Source organism: Lynx rufus, unplaced genomic scaffold (assembly GCF_022079265.1).
Source record: "Lynx rufus isolate CCGP_SWC_20201006 ecotype Redwood Valley unplaced genomic scaffold, mLynRuf1.p SCAF_2, whole genome shotgun sequence".
In the NCBI taxonomy this organism is placed as follows: domain Eukaryota; kingdom Metazoa; phylum Chordata; class Mammalia; order Carnivora; family Felidae; genus Lynx; species Lynx rufus.
The window spans coordinates 18,972,105-18,997,476 of NW_025814834.1; the positions used below are offsets into that span (position 1 = coordinate 18,972,105).

The 25,372-nt window shown below is 47.3% G+C and overlaps 1 protein-coding gene across 1 annotated transcript; it reads right to left on the bottom strand.

Annotated features, from left to right (window-relative positions):
• Positions 1 to 297: 297 nt before the first annotated feature.
• On the bottom strand, positions 298 to 24,772 carry STK36 (serine/threonine kinase 36). The gene is made up of 26 exons (XM_047085818.1): positions 24,609 to 24,772; positions 23,777 to 23,917; positions 23,589 to 23,666; positions 21,644 to 21,774; positions 21,164 to 21,413; positions 19,415 to 19,508; positions 18,952 to 19,121; positions 18,344 to 18,531; positions 17,732 to 17,831; positions 15,908 to 16,051; positions 11,739 to 11,918; positions 10,713 to 10,810; positions 10,219 to 10,324; positions 8,665 to 8,815; positions 8,346 to 8,473; positions 7,677 to 7,781; positions 7,234 to 7,332; positions 7,059 to 7,147; positions 6,712 to 6,775; positions 6,416 to 6,526; positions 4,712 to 4,792; positions 4,112 to 4,274; positions 3,748 to 3,895; positions 3,380 to 3,527; positions 2,071 to 2,817; positions 298 to 1,013 (listed from the first exon to the last, which is right to left on the bottom strand). Exons 1-26 carry the CDS (start codon positions 24,690 to 24,692, stop codon positions 870 to 872), a joined length of 3,942 nt encoding a protein of 1,313 aa, XP_046941774.1. The 5' UTR covers positions 24,693 to 24,772; the 3' UTR covers positions 298 to 869.
• Between the last annotated feature and the right edge of the window lie 600 nt (positions 24,773 to 25,372).

Genomic DNA, 25,372 nt, shown 5'->3' on the forward strand with positions numbered 1-25,372 from the left:
GTGTGAACGGGACACAAGAGCTGCAGCACCAACCAGCAGCCAAGAGAGGAGCTGACCCCCCACCCAAGCTCTTACCCTGGCATCTCCAAGTAAGGTGAGGTATACCTTTTACTACAGGAGTTTACATAGAAAAGATGGGTGGATGGGAGGAAGGAAGGAAGGAAGGAAGGAAGGAAGGAAGGAAGGAAAGAAAAGAAAGAAAGGAAAAAGAAAGAAAGAAAGAAAGAAAGAAAGAAAGAAAGAAAGAAAGAAAGAAGAAAGTTAAAGAAATAAAGGAAAGGAGAGGAAAGGAGAGGAAAGGAGAGGAAAGGGGAGGGGAGAGAGGGGAAAGGAAAAAGAAAAAAGAAAAGACTCTCTACCATAACCCATGGATGGGAATGTGGGCTATGGGTCAGGAAACCATCCACAGCAGCATTTATCCCCATAGCCTAGAGCTGAGATGGGCTCAGTCTTCATCACTGTCCTACGGCCAGTGCACAAAAGCAAGAACCTGTTGGGAGGATTATACAAGCTCTAGAAAGGAAGCGGCCTCTCAGGTAGAAGGTACCTCCCTGAGGTCTGGGAGGTATGCTCCTGGGGTTAAAGGCACATTATTGGAGAAAGACCCCTGCATGTAGAAAAGGAAGGAATCTTCTCTGGCACCAACAGCAATGAAGTTTACTGATTGAAATCATCCTGAATCTGGGGAAAGGAGGGAGCTTTATACATAAATCTCTTCTAGTTTCTCGTTCTTAAATCATTTGACTTGTAGCTTATCTCTTTTTTTAGTCTCTTTTTAGTTCTTGGTTGAGTTGGTGGCTTGAATAGTACAAAAAGGTTGGCAATAGAGGGATAACGAAAGTGGGTGGATGGACCGTAGGAATCTGAGATCACGTGCTGTGGGTTGGCCTCAGGAGGTGAATGAGTTTCCTGCAGTGTTTGGCAGAGGCAGGCCTGGAGCTGCTATGCGGCAGTAGCTGATTCCCCAGAGAGAGCACGGCTAATCGCTCACTGGCCCCCAGGGACACCAGCACCTGTGAGACAGAGAGCAGATGACAGAATAGGACATGCAGAGGACTCTCATTTGGCCCAGCAATTCCCACTCTAGTAAAGAAAGAAAAAGACAATGGGCCCCTGGGGAATCAATATAGATTCTGCGGGGAAAGAGAAACTTTGGAGAGAGGGCTCATCGAGACCGGAGGTCTACTGCCATTCTCTTCGGTTACACACCATGAAACTGAGGCACCGAGGGATCCATGCATTTGTCCCAGGAAGGGGTCATAAGTGCAGCAGTGACAGTAGGTCAAAAAGTGTGATTTCTAGTCATGAATCTTGACCAGTGGGTCTTAACCTCAGTACCACCAAGAGTCTCTTATATTATTTCCCCATATGGATTGCCAGAAAATCCTATAATTTACATCATCACCATCCCGTCAAAATTTCTGTTCTGCATGAACCAGCCAATGTTCCCACACTGCTTTATTATAATTTGGAGGTTTAGCCTTATCATAGGGAGATGTGTGATTCCCATTAGGCTACTTATGTCACAAGCAGAAAAAGCAGAATAAAGCAGTGGTTAAGGTATGGGCTCAGGACTCAGACCCTTGAGCTCAGAAGTCCAGTTCCCCAAACTAGCTTTGTAACTTGGGCACGTTATTAAATCCTTAGTGCCTCAGTTTCCTCACCTGCAAAATGAGGAATATAATAGCTTAAACCAGGTAATAAAGGTAAAATGCTTAGCATGGCGCTTTTCACGTGGTAAGTGCAAAAAAAAAAGAAAAAAGATAGCCCCTTCCCAGCCCCCAGAATGAAATCCCTCTAGACCTCAACATCACCTCATCTGGCCTCACCTCCTTCCCACATAGCCTCAAGAAGAGAGAACCCCTGGGCTTGGAGATCCTGGGAATTTGCCACTCATCGGAGCCCTCTCCCACATTCCTTCCCTTTTCCGGGGTGGGAGATGGTAGATGGCACACCCATCTCCAAGACACCGCCCATGGGTTTCCCAGCATCCCAATTCCTTAAAGGCTATCTCAGAAAAATGTGAAATACAACCCCATCGTCATGGTCCGGAAGTCCCCAGGGGTGTACCTGATGGATGCAGGGCTCCTGTCGGAGGCTCCGGAGGGCAATGAGGGCGGCCTCCTTCACGTTTAGCTGGGGGTCTCCACAGGCCATCTCTAGGAGCCGTTGGGGTACTTGGCACTGTAACAGCTCCTCCCCCAACCCCTCAGGGCCCAAGTTGCCCAGAGCTGACGCGGCATTGCGCCGGATACCAGCCTGAGGATCTCCAAGTAGCTGGGTCACACTGGGTATCGCGGCTGCCAAGGCAGGTCCCAGGGGACCAGCTTGGTAGGCTGCGTTGCCCACAGCAAAGCTGGCACCGCGCCGCACGGCAGGGTCCTTGTCTCTAAGCCCCAGCAGCAGAAGGTTGAGCAGCCCAGTCTGGCTCTGCAGTGCCCCACGCACAGCCATGCTGTATCGCAGCAGGTGGCCCAGGAGCCCGTAAGTCCGGGCCCGCACAGAATTCTCTGGGTGGCCCAGGAGGCTGCGCAGGGGCCGATAGGATTCATCAGAGCCAGCCAGGAGTTCCTGGATGAAGGACAAGTGGCTGGGGGACAGTACTCGGGCTGTGTGGGCCAGCAAGGAGAGAATGTCAGAGGTCAGCAGCGGCTGGTCACCCAAGAGGGCAACTGAGAGGAAGGAGATGATGGTTCTAGGGGAGGCAGCCACTGTGTTCACAAACTGGTTGAGAGAGGTGGAATCCGTGAGGGCCAGGTGTGTGAGGAGGCTGACAGGCAACTCAACTTGCGTCAACGGAAGATGGTGGCAGCAGACCTGGGAGAAGGGATAGAGGAGCAGGCAAAGTGGTTCAGGGAGAGGAAGAATTCACCGCAGCGAGGTAGCTAGAAGGGGCCCAAGCTCTGGCCAAGAGAAAAGCCAAGCTATGCTGAGAAATACCACAGAGAGCTGGAAGACCTGACCCGAGCCCTCCACGTGAGACTGTGGAGCCCAAGGGAACAGGTGCAGGATCATTCCTTGCTCTGCAAGGACTCAGGCTCTCTGCCTTCAAAAACCCACTGCTGAATGCCAAGGATTGCACAGAAGTGACTCCTGGCTGAGGAGCTGAGTCTCCCTGCCCAGACTGGGATGTCCTCCCCACAGAGCTTCAACAGATCCAGATGAGGGACAGATGGAGACGGGAGGCGCCAGCCCCAGCTCCAACTAGTGCTTCTGCTCAGGCCTGAATGCTTTCTCCACTCCAACGCTTACATCAAGCCAGATGCTCCACTCTTCCAGGGGCTCAGGGGAGCCCTGGAGCTGTTGGGAAGTGAATTACAATACACGAGGTCGGTCACCTTCCTCCTCCACCTTCACGCCTGGTGGCTTTCCCAAATACCTGCAGCAGGCGGGCTGTGACTTCTGAGTCCACGAAGTCAGCTAACACACCTCCAAGGAGGTCGGCATCCACATCCAGGGCGAAGGGGAAGCAGAGGAGCTGGCAGACAGAGAGCACCATGACGGGCAGAAACCCAGACCCGTGAGGCCTAAGGAGGGCAGAGTGGAAGGATTTACTCGGTTTTACTCACCCACCCTTTATTATTCTCTGCCCCCTTCTCAAATCCCTGAGTCCAGCGCCCCTTCTCCAACCTCATTTCTGGCCTCATAGCTCAAGCTGCCAGCTACGGCTCTCCTGCCCACCCCTCCCCACCGCCACACTGCAGACTGTCTGGACAGTCTGGTCTCCCTCGTCTAGCTCGAACTCACGCCCGGCCCAACTGACGCAGGAAGCTGGGGGAAAGCAGGTGCTTCAGGGTGGTCATGAGGATACTTCCACGTTGAGACAGGTGGCTCAGGCATAACTGGGGCTCCTGGGTGAAGGTGGCCACGGCCAGGCTCAGCAGGGCTACCATGCCTGGAAACACCGAGAATGGAGACCCAGTGGTGCAGGAAGGGCCCCGGATGCTCCAGCTTCTCCAGGGCCCCCACCTATTTAGTCCCCTTCCCATCCAGCGCAGCCTGTGCCATCCTCTCCCCAGGGGGCAGCGGCTGCAATCTCTGTGGGCTAACCCAGTTCTAGGCTGCCTCCTCTTGAAAAGGATCAAAGGAGGCCATGCTTATGGAAAGATACCTTGGGGTGAGATCAGCGTCCAGTCTGGCTCTGGGCTTTGTGATGGCTGTGATTCCTGTGGAGACATCTCCTCGGGGAGCCTTAGAGCCATGGAGAAGCGGTGCCATAGAATGGTCCACATTTCTGAGCTAGCCACGTCCCTTATCAGGCTACCCTTCCCTGGCTGGAGATGAAATTGAAGGAGGGTGGGTAGGGAAGTCAAAGTCAGGTATCAAATGCCTTTTTCTTTTCTTTTCTTTTTTTTCACTCTTATCCCTGACCTCTAAGGAAAGGGAGTCCCAGAAATAATTCCTCTGTTTTCCCAACAACGTCGGATTTCCCTGTTGTCTTAGTTGCCTTTCTTATCACATCTTAACCCACGCAAGTGTCTGCTAGAAACCAGGGAATTACAGCTCTCCTCCCCACTGAATCCTGGGATGCAGCTGGGATTCCCCAGAAAGGGTCCACGATGAGGGCAGGGGGGGCCCTTTTGAAGGTAATCACGGCCACCATATTTGACAGAAGAGGCAAGTGTGGGTTGCTTCTTCATTCCTATCGTCTAGCGGTTCATCAAAATGCCTAGCTTGTCTCTCCTGCCTTCCCATCCAACCTAGGATGCACCTGTACCTGGGTGAGAAGCTGCAGCAGCAGGATGAGGAGGCCGTCATAGAATCCACAGCCACCTGGTGGAGTCAGCCGGACCTGACAGAGAGAGGCAGGAAGAATGCAGATCCCCAAGAGAGATGAAGGGGCCTCACAAACCCACGCCTGCAACTCCTGGTCAGGCAGAAAGAGCTTGTCCTCTGCCTGGTGTAGTGGGGAAAGCTCTCCTGGACTTACACAAGTCCTGGTTCCTGACTATTCATTCAATGACTACCTCTGCTCTAAAGACACATCATCTGGTAGGGTCGGAAGACACTTGCCACACAAGAGGCTGGGGTTGGGGTGGGGGTGGAGACACAGTTGAGAGTGCCTAACTCTGCCTTCTGGAGGTAGGACACTGATGAATTAAAAGTTCAAAAAGCAGTCAAGAGAAGGAGGTGGCAGGAAGGGACAGCATTCCTTGTAGCATAAATAAAGGCAGGTCATGAAAAATGATAGTGAATTTTGGAAGTGGCCCGGTATAGCAGGATTATAGAGCCCAGAGGTAACAGATGAGCTTTGAGGAGAAGGTAAAGGAGTCTGGACTTTATCCCAGAAGCAATCGGAAGCCACTGAGCTCCACAAGCTCCACGTGGGCAAGATTTTCGTCTCTGTTATTCACTGCTGTAGTCTCAGAACCCAGAATAGTGTTCGGTACTCAATAGATACTTCTGTGCTAAATACTTGAACAAATGACTAGACTTTTAAGAAAGCTCACCCTGGTGGCAGTGAAGAGAATAGACTGGAGAGGAGAGAGCCTAGAATAGAGATCCTTCAGCGGGCAAGCACCACAGTGCAAGATAGATGGTGTGCACACAAACTAAGGCAGGGCAGTGATGGTGCCAGGTAAAAAAAGATCTGAGACAACAGGAAGGTGGAACACATGGGACCTGGGGGAACCATCTAGATGGGGGAATAATGGAGCAGAGAACACAGTCTATGATGACTCCCAGATTTCTGACTGGGGCTCCTCGATGAATGTGAGTGTCATCACTACTGGTACCACCTCTCTGAAGTTCAACTTTATCTCGAAAAATCAGGTGAGTCTCATTACATTTCATGCGTCTCTCTTTCAAGTGTGTTGTAAGATAAGATGTGAGGTGCTTTCCAAATTATAAAGAATTCTGCATCTATAAGGATGATGATCATTTGAATACAAAGTCTATCCTTATTACAAAATGAAAGAAATAGGGGTTCCAAAGTACCTAAAAAGGAGAGGCGGGGGGGGGGGGGCGGGGGGAAGGCCTGGAAAAGGAGAAAGCAGAAAGGAGGCTACACAATGGACTGGATTCCTCAAGAGTTCTCGGGATGCCAGCCACCTTTTCCATTTCAGTTAAGGAGAAGGAGGGGGGACAGGGAAGCCAAACTATAGTCAGAGGGGAAGAGATTAAGCTTTTGAAATGACCCTAACAACAGGAGAAGGAGCTTCTGCGGGAGGAGACTAAAGTAGGCAGGAAGATCTCATCCTCCAGTAGGTAACTCGGGTCCCTCTCCCTCTGTCCCTCTTTGGAAGTGCCAGCCCAGTCTGGGCTCAGAGAAGCTGTCATCTGGGGGCAGACAGGGAGGAAATGAATGACTGCTTAGTTTGCCCCAGACAAGCTGGCGCTTCAGTCTTGCCCCCAAGTGGAGTCCTGGGTCTGACTCAGTGAAAATGTTGTCTGTGCCCTCTCCGGTATACCTCACCTCTGCAGGGGCAGACAGGGCGTGTGAGGCTGCAGCAATCCACTCCACAGGCTGGAGGTCAAAGGTCACCCCTTGCTGACCAAGTTGACCCAACAGGCAGGCTGCTGCACTCTGGGGAATTAGAGGAAGAGAAGGAATGTCTGAATCTGCCCAGTAGTCACGACAGGCAGAGAAGATTTATGTCTCTGGCCCAGAAGAATGCCTCATAACCACCTCTTATGAGAGTGATGCCCGTGCACCCCGCAGGCCTGGGTTGCAGGGTGAAAAGGGGAAGGAGGGGAAAACTGAAAACTCACCACGAGAGAGACAACGTGTGAATGGGTAAAGAGAGTAGCAATCTCATTGCCTAGCTTCTCCATTCTGGAAAAAGAAGATTCATCAAAGGATGCACCAAATGAAAGGAGGCTAGGGAGTGGCCTCCCTCCCCACTGGATGGCACTCTCCACACGGCTGCATGACCTTGCCCCGAGGCACAAAGTTGGTAGGAATCTAGGTCTGTTCTGTTCTGTGTAGGGAACATCCCCATCCCTTCTATCCCCATCCCTTCTGAGGATAGGCTGTAAGGTGCCATTCCCCATATTCTACATCAGGGTGAGCTATCGGGAGGGAAGATTCCAGTGGACAGACCCTACTTCAGGCTTACCCAGACGGCAGATCTTGCAGCCGAAGGACAAGAAGGGAGAGGAGGTAGAGTGCCACCTCAGTAGACTCTTCCCAATCTACTACCTTTACCTACAAAGGAAACCAAAGATATCAGAGCAACTTCTGATTGAGACAGTAGGGCCACCACGATATACCTGCCTGTGTTCCTGGCCTACCTTGCCCTGGACCAGCATCAACAGTGACTCCAAGGCCAGGGGCTCTTGCCCTAGCAGATGGCACAGGCGCTCACTGACATGGCAGCATGAGTAGAGAACCTAAAGGAGTGGGAAGCAGTCTGTCAGTGAAGCCGAGCAGCCCCTGGGTTCCTGGATCAGAAGGCTCAGCTGAGAAGCAGGCTAGCCTCTCCGCAGATCTAGTGTCCACACCGGGGCAATTCGAGAAGTTCAGGCCAACTTCTGCCTCTTCTTGCTATAAGACGGTGAGATAGGGCTACTGCTCTATTCTAGTGAGGACTGGCTAACAGTGGGGCCATCTCAGGTCGAACAGACTGAAAAGAAAGGGACCCTCTGGGGTCTCTTGTCTCTCTCAGTGTCTTTCTCTCTTGGTCTTGGGGGTTAAAAAGAAATCTGAAGTCCCAAGAGTTCTCGACAGGCAGTACCTTGAGAATGTGTAGGCACAGGATGGGATGCCGCAAGCCAGAGATAAGGGACGGTCTCAGTTGGTTGTTGTCCTCGGTGAGCTGATTCGCCAAATGCTGAGAGATCTGTAGGGACATACTTGAAGCCTCAACCCCATTCCCATATTCCAATCCTGTTCCTCTCATGTCTCCAACTACTCAGGGTTCTCAACCCCTTGCTAGCCACTCTTCCTCAGGTTCACCAGGAACCTCAGATCCCATTCTATTCCCAGTCTTCATGGCCAAAGAAGAACCAAAAGTCATGGCCTAGTTTAGCCCTAGTAGAGACAGGTATAGAGGAAAGTGTTGCTGGCCAAAAGGGAGCAGGAAATCTAAATCCTGAGCCCTTGAGGCAGCATCACAGGTAGCTTCGGGTCAGCTACCCTACCACATGGGCAGTTTGTCAATGAGCTCTCTAGCCAGCTGGCCAAGGGTTCTGGGATTTCTGGGCCAAGGGTTCTGGGCCAAGGGTTCTGGCAACATCGTGTTCAACAAGTGGCCAGATTACCAGACCCAGGTGGAAGCATCTGTTTCTGGAAGTACAGAGTCAGGGGAAGCAAAAATGCTTGTTTTTCTGCCTTTCTGAGAAGCTGAGGCCAGCCTCATCTCCAGCAACATGGATGAGAGGAAATCAGAAACTGCAGCTCAGACCTGCTCCTTGGCTTCCCAGCAGCTGGGCAGCCCCACAGGAGCAGTGCATATGGCTGCCAGTGCAGAAGACATGGCTCCAGGCAGGTCCTCACTGTGCTCCCGTAGTGGCTGGCTCACTTGGGGGGCTCCTATGGAGAAAAGCAAAGAACGCAGGGTGGGGTCTGATTGTTTGTCTCGGATCCCCATTCATTCTTTCAGTGCACAGTTAGTTGCTGAACCCTCACTAAATGCCAGGCACTCTTCGAGGCAATGGCAGTCGGGAGGGCACAGCCGGAGTTACTCAGAAGGCAAGAGAACCTCCACTCCCTACTCTGGTTACCTGGGGGTATGTGGAAAGGGAGCTGGGGTACTGTCAGGCCATGAAGGAGCCCATCCAGCACAGCCCGCTGGGTAGTCAGCAGGCTGGAGTAAAAGGCTTTGGAGATGGTCCGGCTGTTCCCATCCATGGCTTCACACAGAACAGTAAAGCACTAAGGGAGACAAGGGTGGCATTAACATTAGGGCAGCAGAAAACTGACTGGGTTTAGGGTAAGGAGCAAGAATCCACCCAGAAAACCTGAGAATAAAGGAGAAAACCCAAGGGGACCAGCTGTGGCATTCTAAGTATTCCTCACACAGAAAATGCATTATAATTAATTGCCTTCACATTTCAAGGATGGCAATTTTAGGTTATCAATCCTATTCTCTGATCAGCTGCTTCCTAGATGATGTTTCTCAAAGTGTTATCTGTAGTCCATGAGTATGAGAATTCCCGGGGATTCCTGGGTCCCTTCCAACCCAGTCTTACTGATTCAGAATTTCAGGAGGTGGGATATTTATTCCAAACTTCCTATGCACTCACTGCACGGTGACATATGACAAATGCTGGCCAATAATGTGAGTCACTGATGGCCAAAGTTTAGGTTAGACGTTGAAAGCTTCCTGACTTGAAAGGATGAGGGAGGTTAAAATAGGCTCTCAGACTAGAAGAGTTCGAATGGACTGCTCACTGGAGGCAGAAATGCAGCCCAGATCTGTGTTCCCAATTGCCAGTCTGAACAATGGCTAGGCAACTGTTTATTTCCTTGCTCATGTTCCTCCCTAAGTGTCTCCTTGGAGATCAGTCAGAACTCCGCTATCTTCTCATTCAATCTTCTATTCTCCTGTCCCTCATTTCCAGAGTCCAGGGGCGAGAACCCACTAGCTTGCTAGTCGTAGGGTAAATACATTTGGGAAATACTAGTCCATCTGCAAGTCTCTTCAAAAAGAAATACTTCTAGGGGTGCCTGGGTGGCTCAGTCAGTTAAGCATCCGACTTTGGCTCAGGTCATGATCTCACGGTCCGTGGGTTCAAGCCCCTCATTGGGCTCTGTGCTGACACCTCAGAGCTTGGAGCCTGCTTGAGATTCTGTGTCTCCCTCTCTCTCTCTGCCCCTCCCCCACTCATGCTCTGTCTCTCTCTGTCTCTCAAAAATGAATTAAAAAAGCATTAAAAAAATTAAAAAAAAAAAGAAGAAATACTTCTATTTGTAGTTCCCTGAAACAGGCCACAGTCCTTAATGCCTCTGGGCCTTTGTAAATGCTGCTCTTTCTGCTTAGAATGTCCTCCCTACTTTCTGCCTCACCCACCCGGCAAACTTCTATGCATTCTTCGAATCCTAGCAAAGATGATTTTCATGCTGTTGTCCTTGATCATTTTTCATCTCTCCTACTAGACTACTAGTCCCTTGACAAGGGGGACCTTCTCGTACTCAAGTGGCATAAGGCACACAGTCGGTATTCAATAAATGTTTGTTCTATTACTTTGATCTAACCCTCTATAGTTATAAGAAAGGGAAAGGGAGAAACATGGAAAGATATCAGAGACAGAAATCTGGACAAGGGAGCAGATTACCATAAGGCTATCCCTCCTTAGAGTCTGCTCAGAGTCATCTGGTTGGGCCAGCAGTTTCCCCAACAGGTCCAAAAAGAGGTTGGCGGCCTCCTGAAACACCTGTAGGCTGGGAAAAAATAGCCCATCTCTCTAAAAGCCCACGTGTGGTAAACGTCAGTTCTGCAGGTAGGAGAATCTGTGCAAAGGAATGTATCAGAATGCTCCTTCCCCTCCCCCCACTAAACACACACGGAGTCTTACATACCCTCCAAGACCTTTCTTTGCCATTTTCTCTACGTTATTTAAATTGTGACCCTTCCATTTAGTGTATGGTGACCCTTAGAACCTCAAAGTCTTGGGGTGAACTTAGAGTGGTCTCGGTCCTTAAGAGCATCAGGGGATCCCTAACCTGTTGCTTTCTCCTCACTTAGCCTCTTCCTAATAGAGGAAGGAAGAATTGGGGGTAGAAATTGAAGCCAAAGTGGCCAACAGAGCAAAGCTGGCTCTCATCCCACCTGTCACCTGTCTGGCTCCTCTCCAGATTGAAGGTGCAGGCAAAATAGGCCTGAATCACAGCCATCAGGTGCCGTAAGAAGGTCCCATACCAACATTGCTGCCAGGGAAGAGGACGGAGAATAAGGGCAATGTAGACGAAGAGAAAAGGCAGTGAAAAAGGTGTCAGATATCCAATCAGGCTGACCAAACAGGGAGGCTTCTGGACAGAAAGAGGAAATCTAGAGGTAACAAAGGGGCAGCCAGGGGGCTGTAAACAGCCTGTATCTTGCTTGGCCAGAATAGCATTTAGGAGTTCAGGAGGCTCTATTTTTCAAATAACTCAAATTCCTTTCTAAATTCCTTAGAAACATTCAAGGTTAACACTCACCAGCAGGATGCAGCTTCCCGTTAAACATTTCAGTGTTCTGTCCTCTCAGCTCAGCCACAGCAGAATGCAGCGTGGGGTAGCACAGATCTGGCCTCAGACACCCTGAGCCTCATGCCTACCTCCTCTGTTTATCCTACCTCCTCCATTTATTGTCCCTGTGGCCATTTACAAGCTAATGCTGGTGTATAAGTTGATTAATCCCGGAATTTCAGTACTCTGTTCTATAAAAGCAGGTCAATTAAAACCTAGGATTTAATATTCCAAACCACAGTGCTCTAAATATTGGGAAATTGAGCATAAAAATCTGGATTTCTAGCTTCTCTTAGAAAACTGGAAGATCTGGCAACACGGGGCCCGTGTTCTCATGTGGCAACAGTGAGCTGAAGCTGAGGGCATGTCCCATTCAGATTGGGCACAAGATCTCCAGTCTGTCGTCTTCCCCACTACTCTCATACAGTCACACAGAGTCTACCTCCCTGACTGACGGGATCTGCCTGGCATCAGAAGGCAGTGGAGTATGCAACTCGTGGTCTACTAACCGGAGAGGAGGAAAGAAAAGAAAAGGCAGTGGGCCGAATAGAGATGGCACTTTGAAGAAGAGAAATCCAAGGAGCAGAAAGTCCTGGAAGTCTTTCAAGGCTACTGGCCTACTGCTTACCTGCTGGATACTGTTGCTGTCCTGGCTGTGTCTGAGCAGGCTGAGCAGCAGCCCGGGGAGCCCTGCCTCACGACAGAAGGAGTACAAGAGAACAGAGTCGCTGCAGCTGGACAGAAGACTGCTCAAGACCCGGAGTGCAGGAAGGATGTGGGAAGCACCCTCCAGCATGCCTTTCAGGATCTGGGCGACACGAGGGAAAGAGAGAGTAATCGATCTTATCAGAGGGAAAAGGAGTCACAAATACTAATTGTCCCCAAGGAGTTGGCAAAGCAGACCAATGTTCTCATTCCTTTCTTTGGGACTCTAAAACCCAAAGAAGGAGAATAGAGAAAAAGGGAAGCAGTAACAAGGAAGAAGAATATAGATATAGATGGTCAGGTCACTTGACTTACAACAGTGGTGACCAAGGGACAGGGGACCTCCCTCAGAATCTCCGTCAGGCCCAGTGCCATTCCTATCTCCTCCCTCCCTTCTCCAGCCTGTAACTTTAAAAAACATATGTATGTGCCCACACGCACTTCCAAAGATTAAACACAATGGACGCAAAACAGTGTCATTCAACTCCAGACAGATAAAGCAATATCATCCAACTCTAGATCAGGACTTGACTAACTATGTATGACCTACAGGCCAAATCTAGCCTGCCACTTATTTTCATATAGCCTGCAAAGTAGGGTCAGTATGATACTTTGAAATGGCTATTCTTTAAAAGGTTACTCTTTAGGGGCGCCTGGGTGGCTCAGTCAGTTAAGCACCCGATTCTTGATTTCGGCTCAGGGCATGCATGATCTCAGTTTCGTGAGATTGAGCCCCGTGTCGGGTTCTGTGCTGACAGTGCAGAGCTTACTTGGGATTCTCTCTCTCTCTCGTCTCTCTGTCCCCCCACCTCAAAAATAAATTAAAAATTTCTAAAAAATAAAAGGATACTCTTCAAAAGAGAGTAATGTTTACATCAAGTGCTTTATCATATGCCATTCAGTGTTTCTAAATCTTTTCACTTATTTGCTCATTTACTCTTTACAATAACCCTGTGCAGGAAATGCAATTAACCATTTTACACTAAAGGTTCTAGATAGGTTAAGTAAGGAGTCAATAATCACACAGCTAAAGAGTAGTTCAGATGGGGGCGCCTGGGTGGCTCAGCCGGTTGAGTGTCCGACTCTCAATTTTGACTCAGGTCATGATCTCACAGTTCGTGGGATGGAGCCCCGTATCTGGCTCCGTGCTGACAGCACAGCGCAGAGGCTGCTTGGGATTCTCTCTCTCTCCATCTCTCTGCCCCTCCCCCTACTAGTGCTTTCTCTCTCTCTCTCTCTTTCAAAATAAATAAATAAACATTAAAAAAAAAACTTTTAGAAAAAACATAGGAGGAAATCTTTCTGACTCTGGGTTTGGAAAAGAGGTCTTCCATGTAACACCAAAAGCATAATACACAAAAAGAAAAAATGGTAATTGAATGTCATCAAAATTCAAAACCTTTGTGCTTCAAAAGACACTCTTATGAAAATAAAAAGACAAATCATAGACTGGGAAAAAATATTTGCAAATCACATATCTGATAAGGGTCTCTTATCCAGAATATACAAAGAATTCTTATAACTCAAGAAGACAGAACCCAATTTAAAAATGAGCAAAGGACCGAAGAGCTATTTCACCAAAGAAGATACACAAATGGCTAATAAGCACATGAAAAGACACTCCACATTAGTCATTAGCAAAGTGCACATTAAAATGACAATAAGCCATTATTTCACACTCCCTAGAGTGGCAGTGATAAAAAGACAATAATACAAGCTGGCAAGAATGTGGAGAAATGGGGCCCCTCATACATTGCTGGCGGGAATGTTAAATGATGCAGCCACTTTGGAAAATAGTTTAGTAGTTTCTTAAAATGTTGAATATAAATTACCATCCAACCCAGCAATCCTAGGTATCCACAGAAGAAAAATGAAAACATTTATCCACAAAAATACTTCCATATGAATGTTCATTGCATTATTATTCATAAAAGCCAAAAAGTGGAGACAATTCAAATGTCCATCAACTGGACTGATGAATGAAGAAACGAAATGTGATGTAGCCATATGACAGAATTCTAATGAGAACGAGCAATAAAAAGGAATGAAGTATTGATATGTCACAAGAAGAAGGAACCTCAAAAATGTTCCGCTAAGTGAAAGGAACCAGATGTAAAAATTGGGTATTGGGGTGCCTGAGTGGCTCAGTCAGTTGAGTGTGCAACTTTGGCTCAGGTTGTGATCTTGTGGTTCCGTGAGTTTGAGCCCCACATTGGGCTCTCTGCAGTCAGTGTGGAGCCCACTTTGGATTCTCTGTCTCCCTCTCCCTGCCCTTCCCCTGCTGGTGCGTGCATGTGCTCTCGCTCTCTCTCTCTCTCTCTCTCTCTCTCTCTCTCTCAGAAATAAACATGAAAAAAACAACAAAGAAAAAACCAAACTGTGTACTGTATGATTACATTTATGTGAACTACCTGGAACAGGCAAATCTATGAGACAGAAAATAGATTAGGGGTTGCCTGGGACCAGGGCTTTGGGAATGATAATGACTTGTAAATGGGTATGAGGGATCTTACCGGGGAGATAAAAATGTTCTAAAACTAGATTATAGTGATGGTTTCACAACTTGGTAAATTTCCTAAAAATCATTAAAAAAAAAAAACAAATGGCGCCTGGGTGGCTCAGTCAGTTGAGGGTCCGACTTCAGCTCAAGTCATGATCTCACAGTTTGTGAGTTCGAGCCCCATGTCGGGCTCTGTGCTGATGGCTCAGAGCCTGGAACCTGCTTCAGATTCTGTGTCTCCCTCTATCTCTGCCCCTCCCCCACTCATGCTCTGTCTTAAAAATAAATTAAAAAAAAAACATTAAAAAAAACTTTAAAGAAAATAGAAGGAAAGAAATGCAGGCAACATATTCTGGCCAGTTCCCAGGAAGGAAGATCATGGTGTTTCAGAAAACGAAAGGCTTAAATTATGGAAAAAGCCTAAATGTCCATCAACTGATGAATGGATAAAGAAATTGTGGTTTATATACATAATGGAATACTACGTGGCAATGAGAAAGAATGAAATATGGCCTTTTGTAGCAACATGGATGGAACTGGAGAGTGTTACGCTAAGTGAAATAAGTCATACAGAGAAAGACAGATACCATATGTTTTCACTCCTATGTGGATCCTGAGAAACTTAACAGAAGACCATGGGGGAGGGGAAGGAAAAAAAAAAGGTTAGAGAGGGAGGGAGCCAAAACATAAGAGACTCTTAAAAAACTGAGAACAAACTGAGGGTTGTTGGGGGGTGGGAGGGAAGGGAAAGCGGGTGATGGGCACTGAGGAGGGCACCTGTTGGGATGAGCACTGGGTGTTGTATGGAAACCAATTTGACAATAAATTTCATATTAAAAAAAAGTTAAAATTAAAATTAAAAAAAAGGAAAGGCTTTGTAAGAGAGAACACTATGAATACCAATTAAGCAAAATATTATTCCTTAAAAAAGAATCTCATTCTTCTCATTAGTATACCTATATTAGAAAATATTGTATACTTATTTTTAACTTACTTAAATTTTTTTAAAATTTCTGATTTAATTAGGATTTTTAATTTAATCAAGAAAGATTTCATGGAAAAGCGCTTTCTCTCACTATGGAAGTACTAAATAATACCCTCCATTTTTGCCTCTTGCTCTTCAATGCCTAAAACGTTTACCATCAGTCTGCCGACCCCTGCTCTCGGTGAATGCTCTTCCCTTCCGAAAGAGAACCCAATGGGGCACCCGGGTGGCTCAGCTGGTTAAGCATCTGACTTCGGCTCAGGTCATGACCTCACGGTTCGTGAGTTCGAGCCCCACATCAGGCTCTATGTTGATAGCTCAGAGCCTAGAGCCTGCTTCGAGTTCTATATCTCCCTTTCTCTGCCCCTCCCCCACTTGCACTCTCTCTCTCTCAAAAATAAACGTTAAAAAAAAAAGAAAGAAAGAGAAATCTAAGGCCTGTTCTTTCTATGTCACTAAAGGAGGTTAGCAAATATTGAATTAAATAGATGGATGATTGCAAGAGAATTGGAAAGGGACAAGCTTTCTTTTTCTCCTTATGTTTTTTAATACCTCATCTGTGATTAAAATAGTCTAATCTCATCCACAGTATCCTTCTGCCCGTTACCTGCCCTCCTGCCTCGCGCAGCTGACCCTGGATGCGCTGGCAGAAGTCAGGATTGCACAACAGAGTGAGGGGGGCCTTCAGCTGGACAGGCACAGGGTCAGCGGTCTCTAGCAGGTGCTGCCACTCATCATCGCTGTCGGGCTCCTGAGGCATAGGGGAACGAACAAGGTCAGAAGTGTGTAAGGTTCAAGGGTAGTAGCCCTCAACCTGAAGAATCATGGAGTAAATGCAAGAACCAGGGAATCCTTCAACACAGATGTATTTGCTTCAACCACCGGTTTAAAAAGGTATAGTTTGGCAGTATGTGAGGGGTCTTGAAAAGTCTCTTGGAGAACACTAGCATGTGTTCATAAAGAGGTACCTACAATATGTCCATTTATAATTTTAAAAAATTGGCAATGTCATAAAGGCAATCAGTAAGGGAATAATAAATCATGGCACATCCATATTAAGAAATATGATGAAGTTATTAAATAGATTATAGTACTCGGGCGCCTGGGTGGCTCAGTCGGTTAAGTGTCCGAGCGTCCGACTTCAGCTTGGGTCATGATCTCATGGTTCGTGGGTTCAAGCCCCATGTCAGGCTCTGTGCTGACAGCTTAGAGCCTGGAGCCTGCTTCGGATTCTGTCTCTGTCTCTCTGCCTCTCCCCTCCTCATGCTCTGTCTGTCTCTCTCTCTCAAATATAAAATAAAAAAACAAAAAAACAAAAAAAAAATAGAAAAAAAAGATTATAGTACTGAGGACACATCACTAATGTAGTATTCTGACCAAAACTACATAAATGAATTTAATCATGAGAAAGTATCAATTTGAGGAACATTCTCCAAAATAACTGGCCTGTGTACCCCAAAACTGTGAGTCATGAAAGACAAAGAAAGACTAGGAACTATTCCAGATTAAAGGAAACTAATGAGATATAACAATGAAAGCAATGCATAACCCTGGATTGGATCATGGACCAGGAAAAATTTTTTTTTGCTATAAGGAATAGTACTGGACCAATTGGCAAACTTTGAATATGGATTATAGATCAAGTAGCAGAATTGTATCAATGTTAAATTTCTGGCTTCTGTAATTGTACTGTAGTAGTGTAGGTCAAGGATCTTGTTCTTAACGAATGTGCACTAAAGTGCTTAGGGGTAAAGGGACATGATTGTATCTTACCCTAAAATGACTCAAGAAAGAGGATACACCCTTATATAAGCAGACATATACAGAGAGAAAGTCATAAAGCCACTGTGGCAGAATTTGAAGAGTTGGTGAATCTGGATGAAGGGCATACAGGAATTCTTTGTGGTATCCTCACAATTATTCTTGAAGCTTGAAACTATTTCAAAATAAAAAGTTAACTACCCCCCCCCAAAAAAAAGCCAGAAAAGATTAAGGTAGAATTATATGTTCAGATGTAGAAAGATCTCCAAAATGGATCATCTGGTAAGAGAGGCATGATGCAAAACAGTACATGTAGTGTGAACTCAATAACATTAAAATAGTCAAACTACAGATTTCTATGTATGTGTATACATACATGTAGAAGTGCAAACATTTGGAAAAAGAAAGACTAAACTAATAATGCCAGACACCTCTGGAACTGGGGTAAGACGCAAGAAGGACTTTCATTTCTACCCATGTGTTCCAATTTTTGATAATTGCATGTTTATACTGTGCAATTAAAAATCTACAAATTAATAGTAAGAAAGCAATTTTCAACACCAGGGGAGCTTGTTCTTGGATGGTTGGGAATCACTGTTCTAGAAAAACATGTACCCAGACCCAACATCTGATGGCAAGGTCAAGGCCAAGAGGGGCCCCCACAGCTCACCTCATTTTCTAGGTCCACTGCATCAATGCTCCGCTGGCTCACCACCTCTGGCCTCAGCTCTAGGAGAGCTGGTTCAGAATCCTGGCTGATCTGGTTTTCCCTGCCAGAGGAACAGGGAACAGGAAGAGTTCCAGACCTGTGAGGCTTAGGGTTCATCTACATATTCCTCTCTCTAGGCCCAAGATACGAATGAAAAACGAGCCATATAGGACTGGATAGAAAAGAGCTTTCTTCTAGGATATGGCAGGACAGGATGTTGACCACTACACATATCCTTGACTGCCCTTCCACTTTGAACCTTACCCTCAAGCCTACCTTGGCAGTTTTCACCTGTCGTTCTCAACTCAAATATCTTCCCTTTTACATGGAGACAATTCTTTCCTTCTCAGTTAATGTACAACTGAGGCATAAAGAAAGGAAAATTCCCATTTCCACTGATGAATCAGGAAAGTATCCAGAATCGGAATTCAAGAACACAGGACCTGGATTCCGAGGGCCCTGTCCATACTTAGGTGGTGGCTAGTGATAGACACCATTTTGTATTTGTTTCGACTAAAACCAAAGATCTTCAAGGGACCTCCATCTATAAACCCCTGGCTAGTCCCTCCTCACCGAGGTACAGGGGGGGCCTCTCCAGCCCCCCACTCAGCCCAGCTGTTCTTCATTTCTGAGGCCAAGATCCCAGCCAAGAGGCCTGGTTCCTGAGGAGTGGCTCTTAGTCTAGGCAGAGGGGCTGTGCCAGAAGCCATCTTGCTGGTCCTGTCCTCTTGCTCAAGGGCAGGTCCTGTGTTCTGGTGTTTCTGTGGGAAATGGGCAGGAGACACACTGAATCAAAACTATTTGGTTGTGGGGTGGGCTGCCTGGGTGGCTCAGTGGGTTAAGCATCTGACTCTTGGTTTTGGCTCAGGTCATGATCTTGTGGTTCCTGAGTTCGAGCCCTGCATCAGGCTCTGAGCGGACAGTGTGGAGCCGGCTTGGGATTCTCTCTCTCTCTCTCTCTCTCTCTCTCTCTCTCTCTCTCTTTCTCTCTGCCCCTCCCCTGCGCATGCCCTTTCTCAAAATGAATAAATTTAAAAACAAAACAAAATCATTCATAGGTATGAATGGTACCTACTCAGAGGGCAGAATGAAACCTATTCATGGCCCTTTCTCAACCTTCCTTCTCCAATTCTCTCCGTCACTAGGCTGGTCATGTCACATATTCCCTTCTGTCCACATACCTTCTGCTTGGCCTCCTCAGCCATGCGTTTACAGGCTTGTCGCAAGATTCGAGAACGATTGCCCTTGGGGGCCAGCTGGTGTGCCTGTTGGTCCTTTAGGACCTGAAGTTCTGGGGGTAGGCGACTGGTGAATGGGGTACCCAAATCTGGGCCTGCTGGTTCAGTTATTACTGTAGGGAAGAAGAGGGAGAATATGTGATCACACTGGGGCTGCACCACCATCTCCACTTGGCCAGAGACAACTTCAGTGTCCTCAGGCTTCTGTGGAAGGAGGCCATTTTGACAATGTGACAAAGAGGGAGTGGGGTTGCAAGAGAAGTGCCAAAGGTTAGGCAAAAGGTTAGGAAGAAAGTTCCAGCTGGTAGGGTAAAGCAGACATGTTACATCCAGACAGTGGGGGAAGGGGGTAGATTGGAAAGAGCAGCAGGGAAGTGTAAAAGCCCTGGGAACCCCAATGACTCACTGGTGACACGACCAGCTATAAAGGGGTGATGTAAGAGATCTGGCCAGGACAGACGCTGCCTAGGGTCCTTGGTGAGCAGTCCCTGCAGGAAGTTCTGTGGAGAGAAAAAATACCCCATGGGTCATCGCTTTCCTACAGACTCCCTCTAACTCACCAGCAGAACTAGGAAACCAAGACTCCTGAGTCCGTTCTATCAGCAAACTAGCTGGTCTTGATCACGCCCTCTCTAATCCTATCCTTAGGCCTCATTTAGCTGGCTTCAGGGACAGACTTCTCTGCCTCACCTCCTGCAGAGCCCCAATTCCTGTCCAGAGACTTACTGTCACCTTCACAACCATCTTCAGAAAGCAAACATTCAAAAGAGTCCAAATTGCTCACTTTGCCCTCCCTTTGATTGCGGGTTTGTTTGCAGCTGGGTAGGACCAGAAGCATTGGTGGTTAAAAGCACACTCACACACAAGTCATTGTGTAAAGATGTGTTTGGGAGCACAGAAAAACAGAAATCTTTCAGCAAGTCTTGAGATGGCAGAAGGGAAGGGAGACTGCCTCTGAAAAGGGTGTATCTGTTATGGTGTATCCTTGGGAAAATCCCCAGTTGGGCCTAAAATAAGGATAGAAGGTACTGGTCGATTATGACCACTGTTCTAAAACAAGGTGATTAGTATATTGTGGCTCTTGCTGAAGATGCCTGCCTGTCTGCTCTAAGGGAGAATGAATATCCTATGTAGATCACCCACTTAAATTTCTTTTGCTTAGATTCTTTTTGATAATTATTTGAGCCTCCCCAACTAAATAGGTTAGGGAGAAACTTGTCCCTTTTCATCTTAGACAGGCCAAGGGAAAGTTATAATGAGACTGCACTCTGGGAAAAGGTTGCACTTAAATTCCATTGAGGGCCCAAATTTTGCCCTAGATAAGAAATAAAAAGGGTCAACTCTTTATTCTCCCTCCCTCCCTCACCTCCTGAGACTTAGCTGCAATCAACAGATACCACTTCTATCATCTGCCCCTCTTCGCTGATCTAGCCCCACTAGCTCTGGCCATTTGGATTTCTGAAGATTCCTTCTTTCAGGAAGAAGACTAAGAAGTCTGTGGGCAAATCTAGATATCATGAGGACTTTGCATCTGATAGAAAGTAAGTGGAAGAGAGGATGTGTAAAAGGACAGTTTCTGTCTCTGGTGGCTTGAAACTACCTTACCATTGTGATAAAGAATAGCCTGCCCCGGGGGCACCTGGGTGGCTCGGTGGGGTAAGCATCTAACTCTTGATTTCAGCTCAGGTCATGATCTCACAGGTTCGTGAGTTCAAGCCCCACATTGGGCTCTGCACTAGAGCAGAGCCTGCTTGGGATTCTCTCTCTCCCCTCTCTCTCTGTCCCTCCCCACAGCGCGTACGTGCTTTCTCTTAAAACAAATAAATAGACTTAAAAAAACACACACATATATACACACATACATACATATGAATATATATACACATATATACACACACGCATACATATGAATATCCCACTATGTATATGAATAGCCCGCCCCAAGGAGGGGCTGGCTGGTATTCCCAAATTCTGCAGAGTTTAGAACAGCCTCCCAGAAAATAAGCCCCTGCAGCAGAAAAGCAACGCAGCTTGGCCCAGCTCCCACATTAGTTCAGTAACTGCAGAGTCTTGCCCCAGATTTTGGAAAAGGGAACCAGGGCAGAGGAAGACAGGTTTCTAATGCAAAAGTAATCTCCCTTTCGACGTTCATTACCTTGAAGCAAGGACTGATGGTGGTTGGCCAGCGCACAGGGTCCTTGAGAATGAGGCTGACCAACTGAAAGATGCTGGTAGTGTAGAAGGGAGGGGTGCCCACAGCCAGCTCATACAGTATGCAGCCCACAGACCAGAGGTCTGCAGTGTGGTCGTACGGTCGCTCTTCCACCAGCTCTGGAGACATATAAAGTGGTGTGCCTTTGATGGATGTCAGCACCATCGTGTTGGTGCTCATTGCCCGGGCAAATCTGCAGGAGATGAGGGAACAGAGTTGGGAAGAGAAAAAACATATTCAATAAAAACAAGGCCTATCATGGCGTGAGATATTCCAAACTCAAACAGAGAACACCTTCCAAAGACCCAACAGGAACCCCCAGTCTTTTAGCTCGGGTTCTAAAATGAGGTCCAGGTAAGTTAAGCATATGGTCGAAGACTCCTTGCAGAACTGGAAGCTGAGACAGAAGGTCAGGGTCCTCACCCAAAGTCACAGAGCTTGATGCCACCACCCTTGGCAAGGAGGATGTTCTGAGGTTTCATGTCACGGTGGAGAATGCGGTGGGAATGCAGATAGTACAGAGCGGACACCAACTGGGCAGCAATGGCCTGAACCTAGGGGTCAAACAGGCAGGGGAAGGAAAGGAGAGGCCAGAGGAAGGAGCCTACTGACGAGCCCAAAGACATTTCCCTAAATTACTGATGAGATCTTCTCTTCTTGCTCTTTCTTCCAGAGCTTCCCACATCTTCCTTAGCTCTTGACTCCCATTCACTCATTCTTTCATTTGTTCATTCACTCATTCAAGGAAAATGTATCGAGTCTCACTAGCTGTGACCTGGGATGGGCAAATTATCTCGTGCCTCTCATATGCATCATCTGTAAGCTCATGATAATAATACCACCTCCTTTATAGGATTATTGTGAGGATTAAACAAGTCAAAGCATGCCATGCTCAGAATGGTGCCTGGCATTTAGTAAGCCTTCAATATACATTAGCTGTTACTAAAAAAAAAAAAAAATTTTTTTTTTGTTTATTTAGTTTTTGAGAGAGACAGACGGAGCACAAGTGGTGGAGGGGCAGAGAGAGGGGGAGACACAGAATCAGAAACAGACTCCAGGCTCTGAGCCATCAGCACAGATCCTGACGCAGGGCTCGAACTCACAGACCGGGAGATCATGACCTGAGCCGAAGTCGGATGCTCAACTGACTGAGCCACCCAGGTGCCTCTACGTTAGCTGTTATTAAACAAGACAAAGTCTTTTTTCTCAAGACAAGTAATCAGACAACAAACAAGACAGACAAAATAAGTACGATGATGACTTACAAACGACAATGCTTAGAAAGAAATGGATTGCTACAACAGGAAGTCCTGGGGAGGGGGGCTACTTGTTAGAGTACAGAGAAATCCCTAGAATGAGTGTGGCTGGAGAATGTGTTCCACCAAATCCCACTGCCAACCAGCAGGTCTGGGTGGTGAATCCTGCCTTAACAACAACTCTTATTCCCTTCCTGCCCTCTCTGGTACCACCACACGTGCTATCTGGTGACAGCAAAAGCATTAATAACAGGAATGTTGAATACTGTGCATCAGGCACTCTTTTAAATGCTTTATATGAGGGGTGCCTGGATGTTTCAGTCAGTTAAGCATCCAACTTTGGCTCAGGGCATGATCTCACAGTTCATGGGTTTGAGCCCCACATCAGGGTCCATGCTGATAGTGCACAGCCTACTTGGGATTCTCTCTCTCTCCTTCTCTCTCTTCCTCTCCCATGCTCGAGCTTTCAATCTCTCTCAAAAATAAAAAAATTTTTTTTTAAAGATTTAAATGCTTTACATGAATTCATTAATCTTCACAATAGTCTCATGAGACAGACATTAAAATGACATCCATTTTTATTTTATTTTTTATTTATTTTTTTTATTTTTTAAATTTTTTTTAACGTTTATTTATTTTTGAGACAGAGACAGACAGAGCATGAATGGGGGAGGGGCAGAGAGAGAGGGAGACACAGAATGGGAAGCAGGCTCCAGGCTCTGAGCCATCAGCCCAGAGCCCGACGAGGGGCTTGAACTCACGGACCGCGGGATCGTGACCTGAGCTGAAGTCGGACGCTTAACCGACTGAGCCACCCAGGCGCCCCGATGACATCCATTTTTAAATGAGGAAACTGAGTGCTAAGAAGTTAAGGTAACTCGCCCAAAAGGATCCAGCTAGAAAGTGGCAGAGACAACTTTGTACTCAGAGATTTTGGCTCCAGTGTTCACCTACTTTACTGACATGCCACACTGTCTCTATATACACCTAGACTCTTACAGTTTCCTCAGGAGTTTTCAAAATGGAGAATCTCAGTGCCCTCAGCTTTTGCTACCAGTCCTTAATCTGAAAAGAGGTCAGGGTAGGGGACAAGTTTGAGCCAGGAAACATACCTGGTCTTCTGGAAGTTTTCCATCATCTTCCAAGATCTGAAAGAGCTCTCCCTCAGCATAGTCTGTCACCACCACCACCTGCAGGGAGAAGGCAATGGTACTGATGGCTCCAGATTTATGCATTCTGAGGCTGGGAAATTTGGGGGACCCTTCTTCCTGGGGAGAGGTGACCCAAAACTGAAGTGCACCTCTTTGTCAGTTTCAAAGCTGTCAAGCATATGCACAATGTTGGGATGCCGCAGACCCCGCATGATTTCAATCTCTCGTTGCAGATTCCTCAGCTCCTTCTCTGAACGTCCCAGTTTTGGAATGAACTTCAGGGCCACCACCTGTCAGTGGTAAGAAGAAGAGTCAAGGCCTAACCATGCTATTGAAACATTCACCTCAGAGCTCCAGAACTCAGGCTTCAGATTGTTTGGGCAAATTCTCATTACCTGCTAGTCTCCTACTCCTCTTCCTTACAGTACCCTGGCCTTATCCAGACTCCCCCCACCTCTTGCCCTAGGAGAAAACAGCCTCTGCCAGACAGATCCCTTTGGTGGAATCTGGGAGAGGTGTTCTGATCTGGGTAAAGAACTCTGGGTAAAAATTTAAAAGATTTAGGGGAAAGAGAAGGAAGAAGAAAATGAAGAAGGAAGAATAAAGTTAAGGTGGTTTATCTCTTCCTGCGTGGTATGATAGACAATAACAATAATAAAAATAAAATTTATTGTTTACTAGGTGCCAGACACTATACTAATGTAGTGATTCAGCATGAATCATATTTAATCCTCAAGACCCATCAATCAGATACTGTTCTTATCTTCATTCTACAGATGAGGAAACTGAGACATTGAGAGTTTAAGTAACTTATCCACAGTTCTAAGGCTAGAAATGGTGGATTTGGGTCTGAACCTAGTAATCCAATATTAGAGCACACACTCCACAAGAGGAATGACCGAGTCAGTGCCTTTGGAATACAGGTCCGTATTCTGGTCCCTCTAGAATCCCACCCAAGAGATATCCCTCCTTGTTCACCACCTGAGCACTGTATTTTCTTCGACCCTTGTACACCCTCCCAAAAGAGCCTTCTCCGATCATCTCCAACACGTGGTACTTCTCCATGACAGAGGTTTCAGGATCCTTCAGATGGAAGGAGGTAGAGATGGTGGTGAAGGGCTACAGCTCCAGGGACAGCTCCACACATCTAGGAGGCCTGGGTTGGGCATAAAAGAAAGGTTTATGTTAGCCACCTTGCCTTTTCCTTTTTCATAATAATCCAGGCCTCAAAAACATGGTAGGGTGGAGTGGATGGAAAGATGAGATCTTGGGAGCAAACAGAGAGCCTCTTGTTCTCCCTCCTTTTCAACCTCCTCCTGGCCCCCAACCCAACCTCGTTCCCACCGATACCCGTGCCCCACGCCCCTCTCCACGCAGCTCCGCCCACTCGACCGCTCCCCCTCTTCTTCAATCCAGCTTCTCCCCTCGGCCCCGCCCCCTCCGTCCCGCCTCGCCCACCCGACCCCGCCCCTTCCATCCAGCCTCGCCTACCGACCCCGCCCCTTCCAGTCTCCCCAGGTTCCTGCCACCGCCAACCTCCTCAATACCCCCGCCAGTGCCACCTGCCCGCGCGCTTCGCAGACCGGAGCCCCACTCTCACCCCCAGCCTAGGAGCTTCAAGCTCCTCAGGCCGAGGGATGCAGGCCCTGGCCTTCAGCCCCGCCCCTTCAGGCTGCCTGTGGATTTTGCCTGACTTATAATTCTTCTCCACCCCCGCTGCCTTTCTCTTTAGACTCCCATTGTTA

Bases quoted from the DNA above. Each gene is read 5' to 3' on its own strand.
- STK36 (XM_047085818.1), bottom strand. From the start codon at position 24,692: ATGGAGAAGTACCACGTGTTGGAGATGATCGGAGAAGGCTCTTTTGGG. The intron at 7,782-8,345 runs GTCTGAGCTGCA...ATGTCCCTACAG, and splicing joins GCTGGGAAGCCAAGGAGCAG to ATCTCTCAGCATTTGGCGAA. The intron at 3,528-3,747 runs GTGAGTTCGAGC...TGCCCTCCTTAG, and splicing joins CTGCGTCAGTTGGGCCGGGC to GCCTCACGGGTCTGGGTTTC.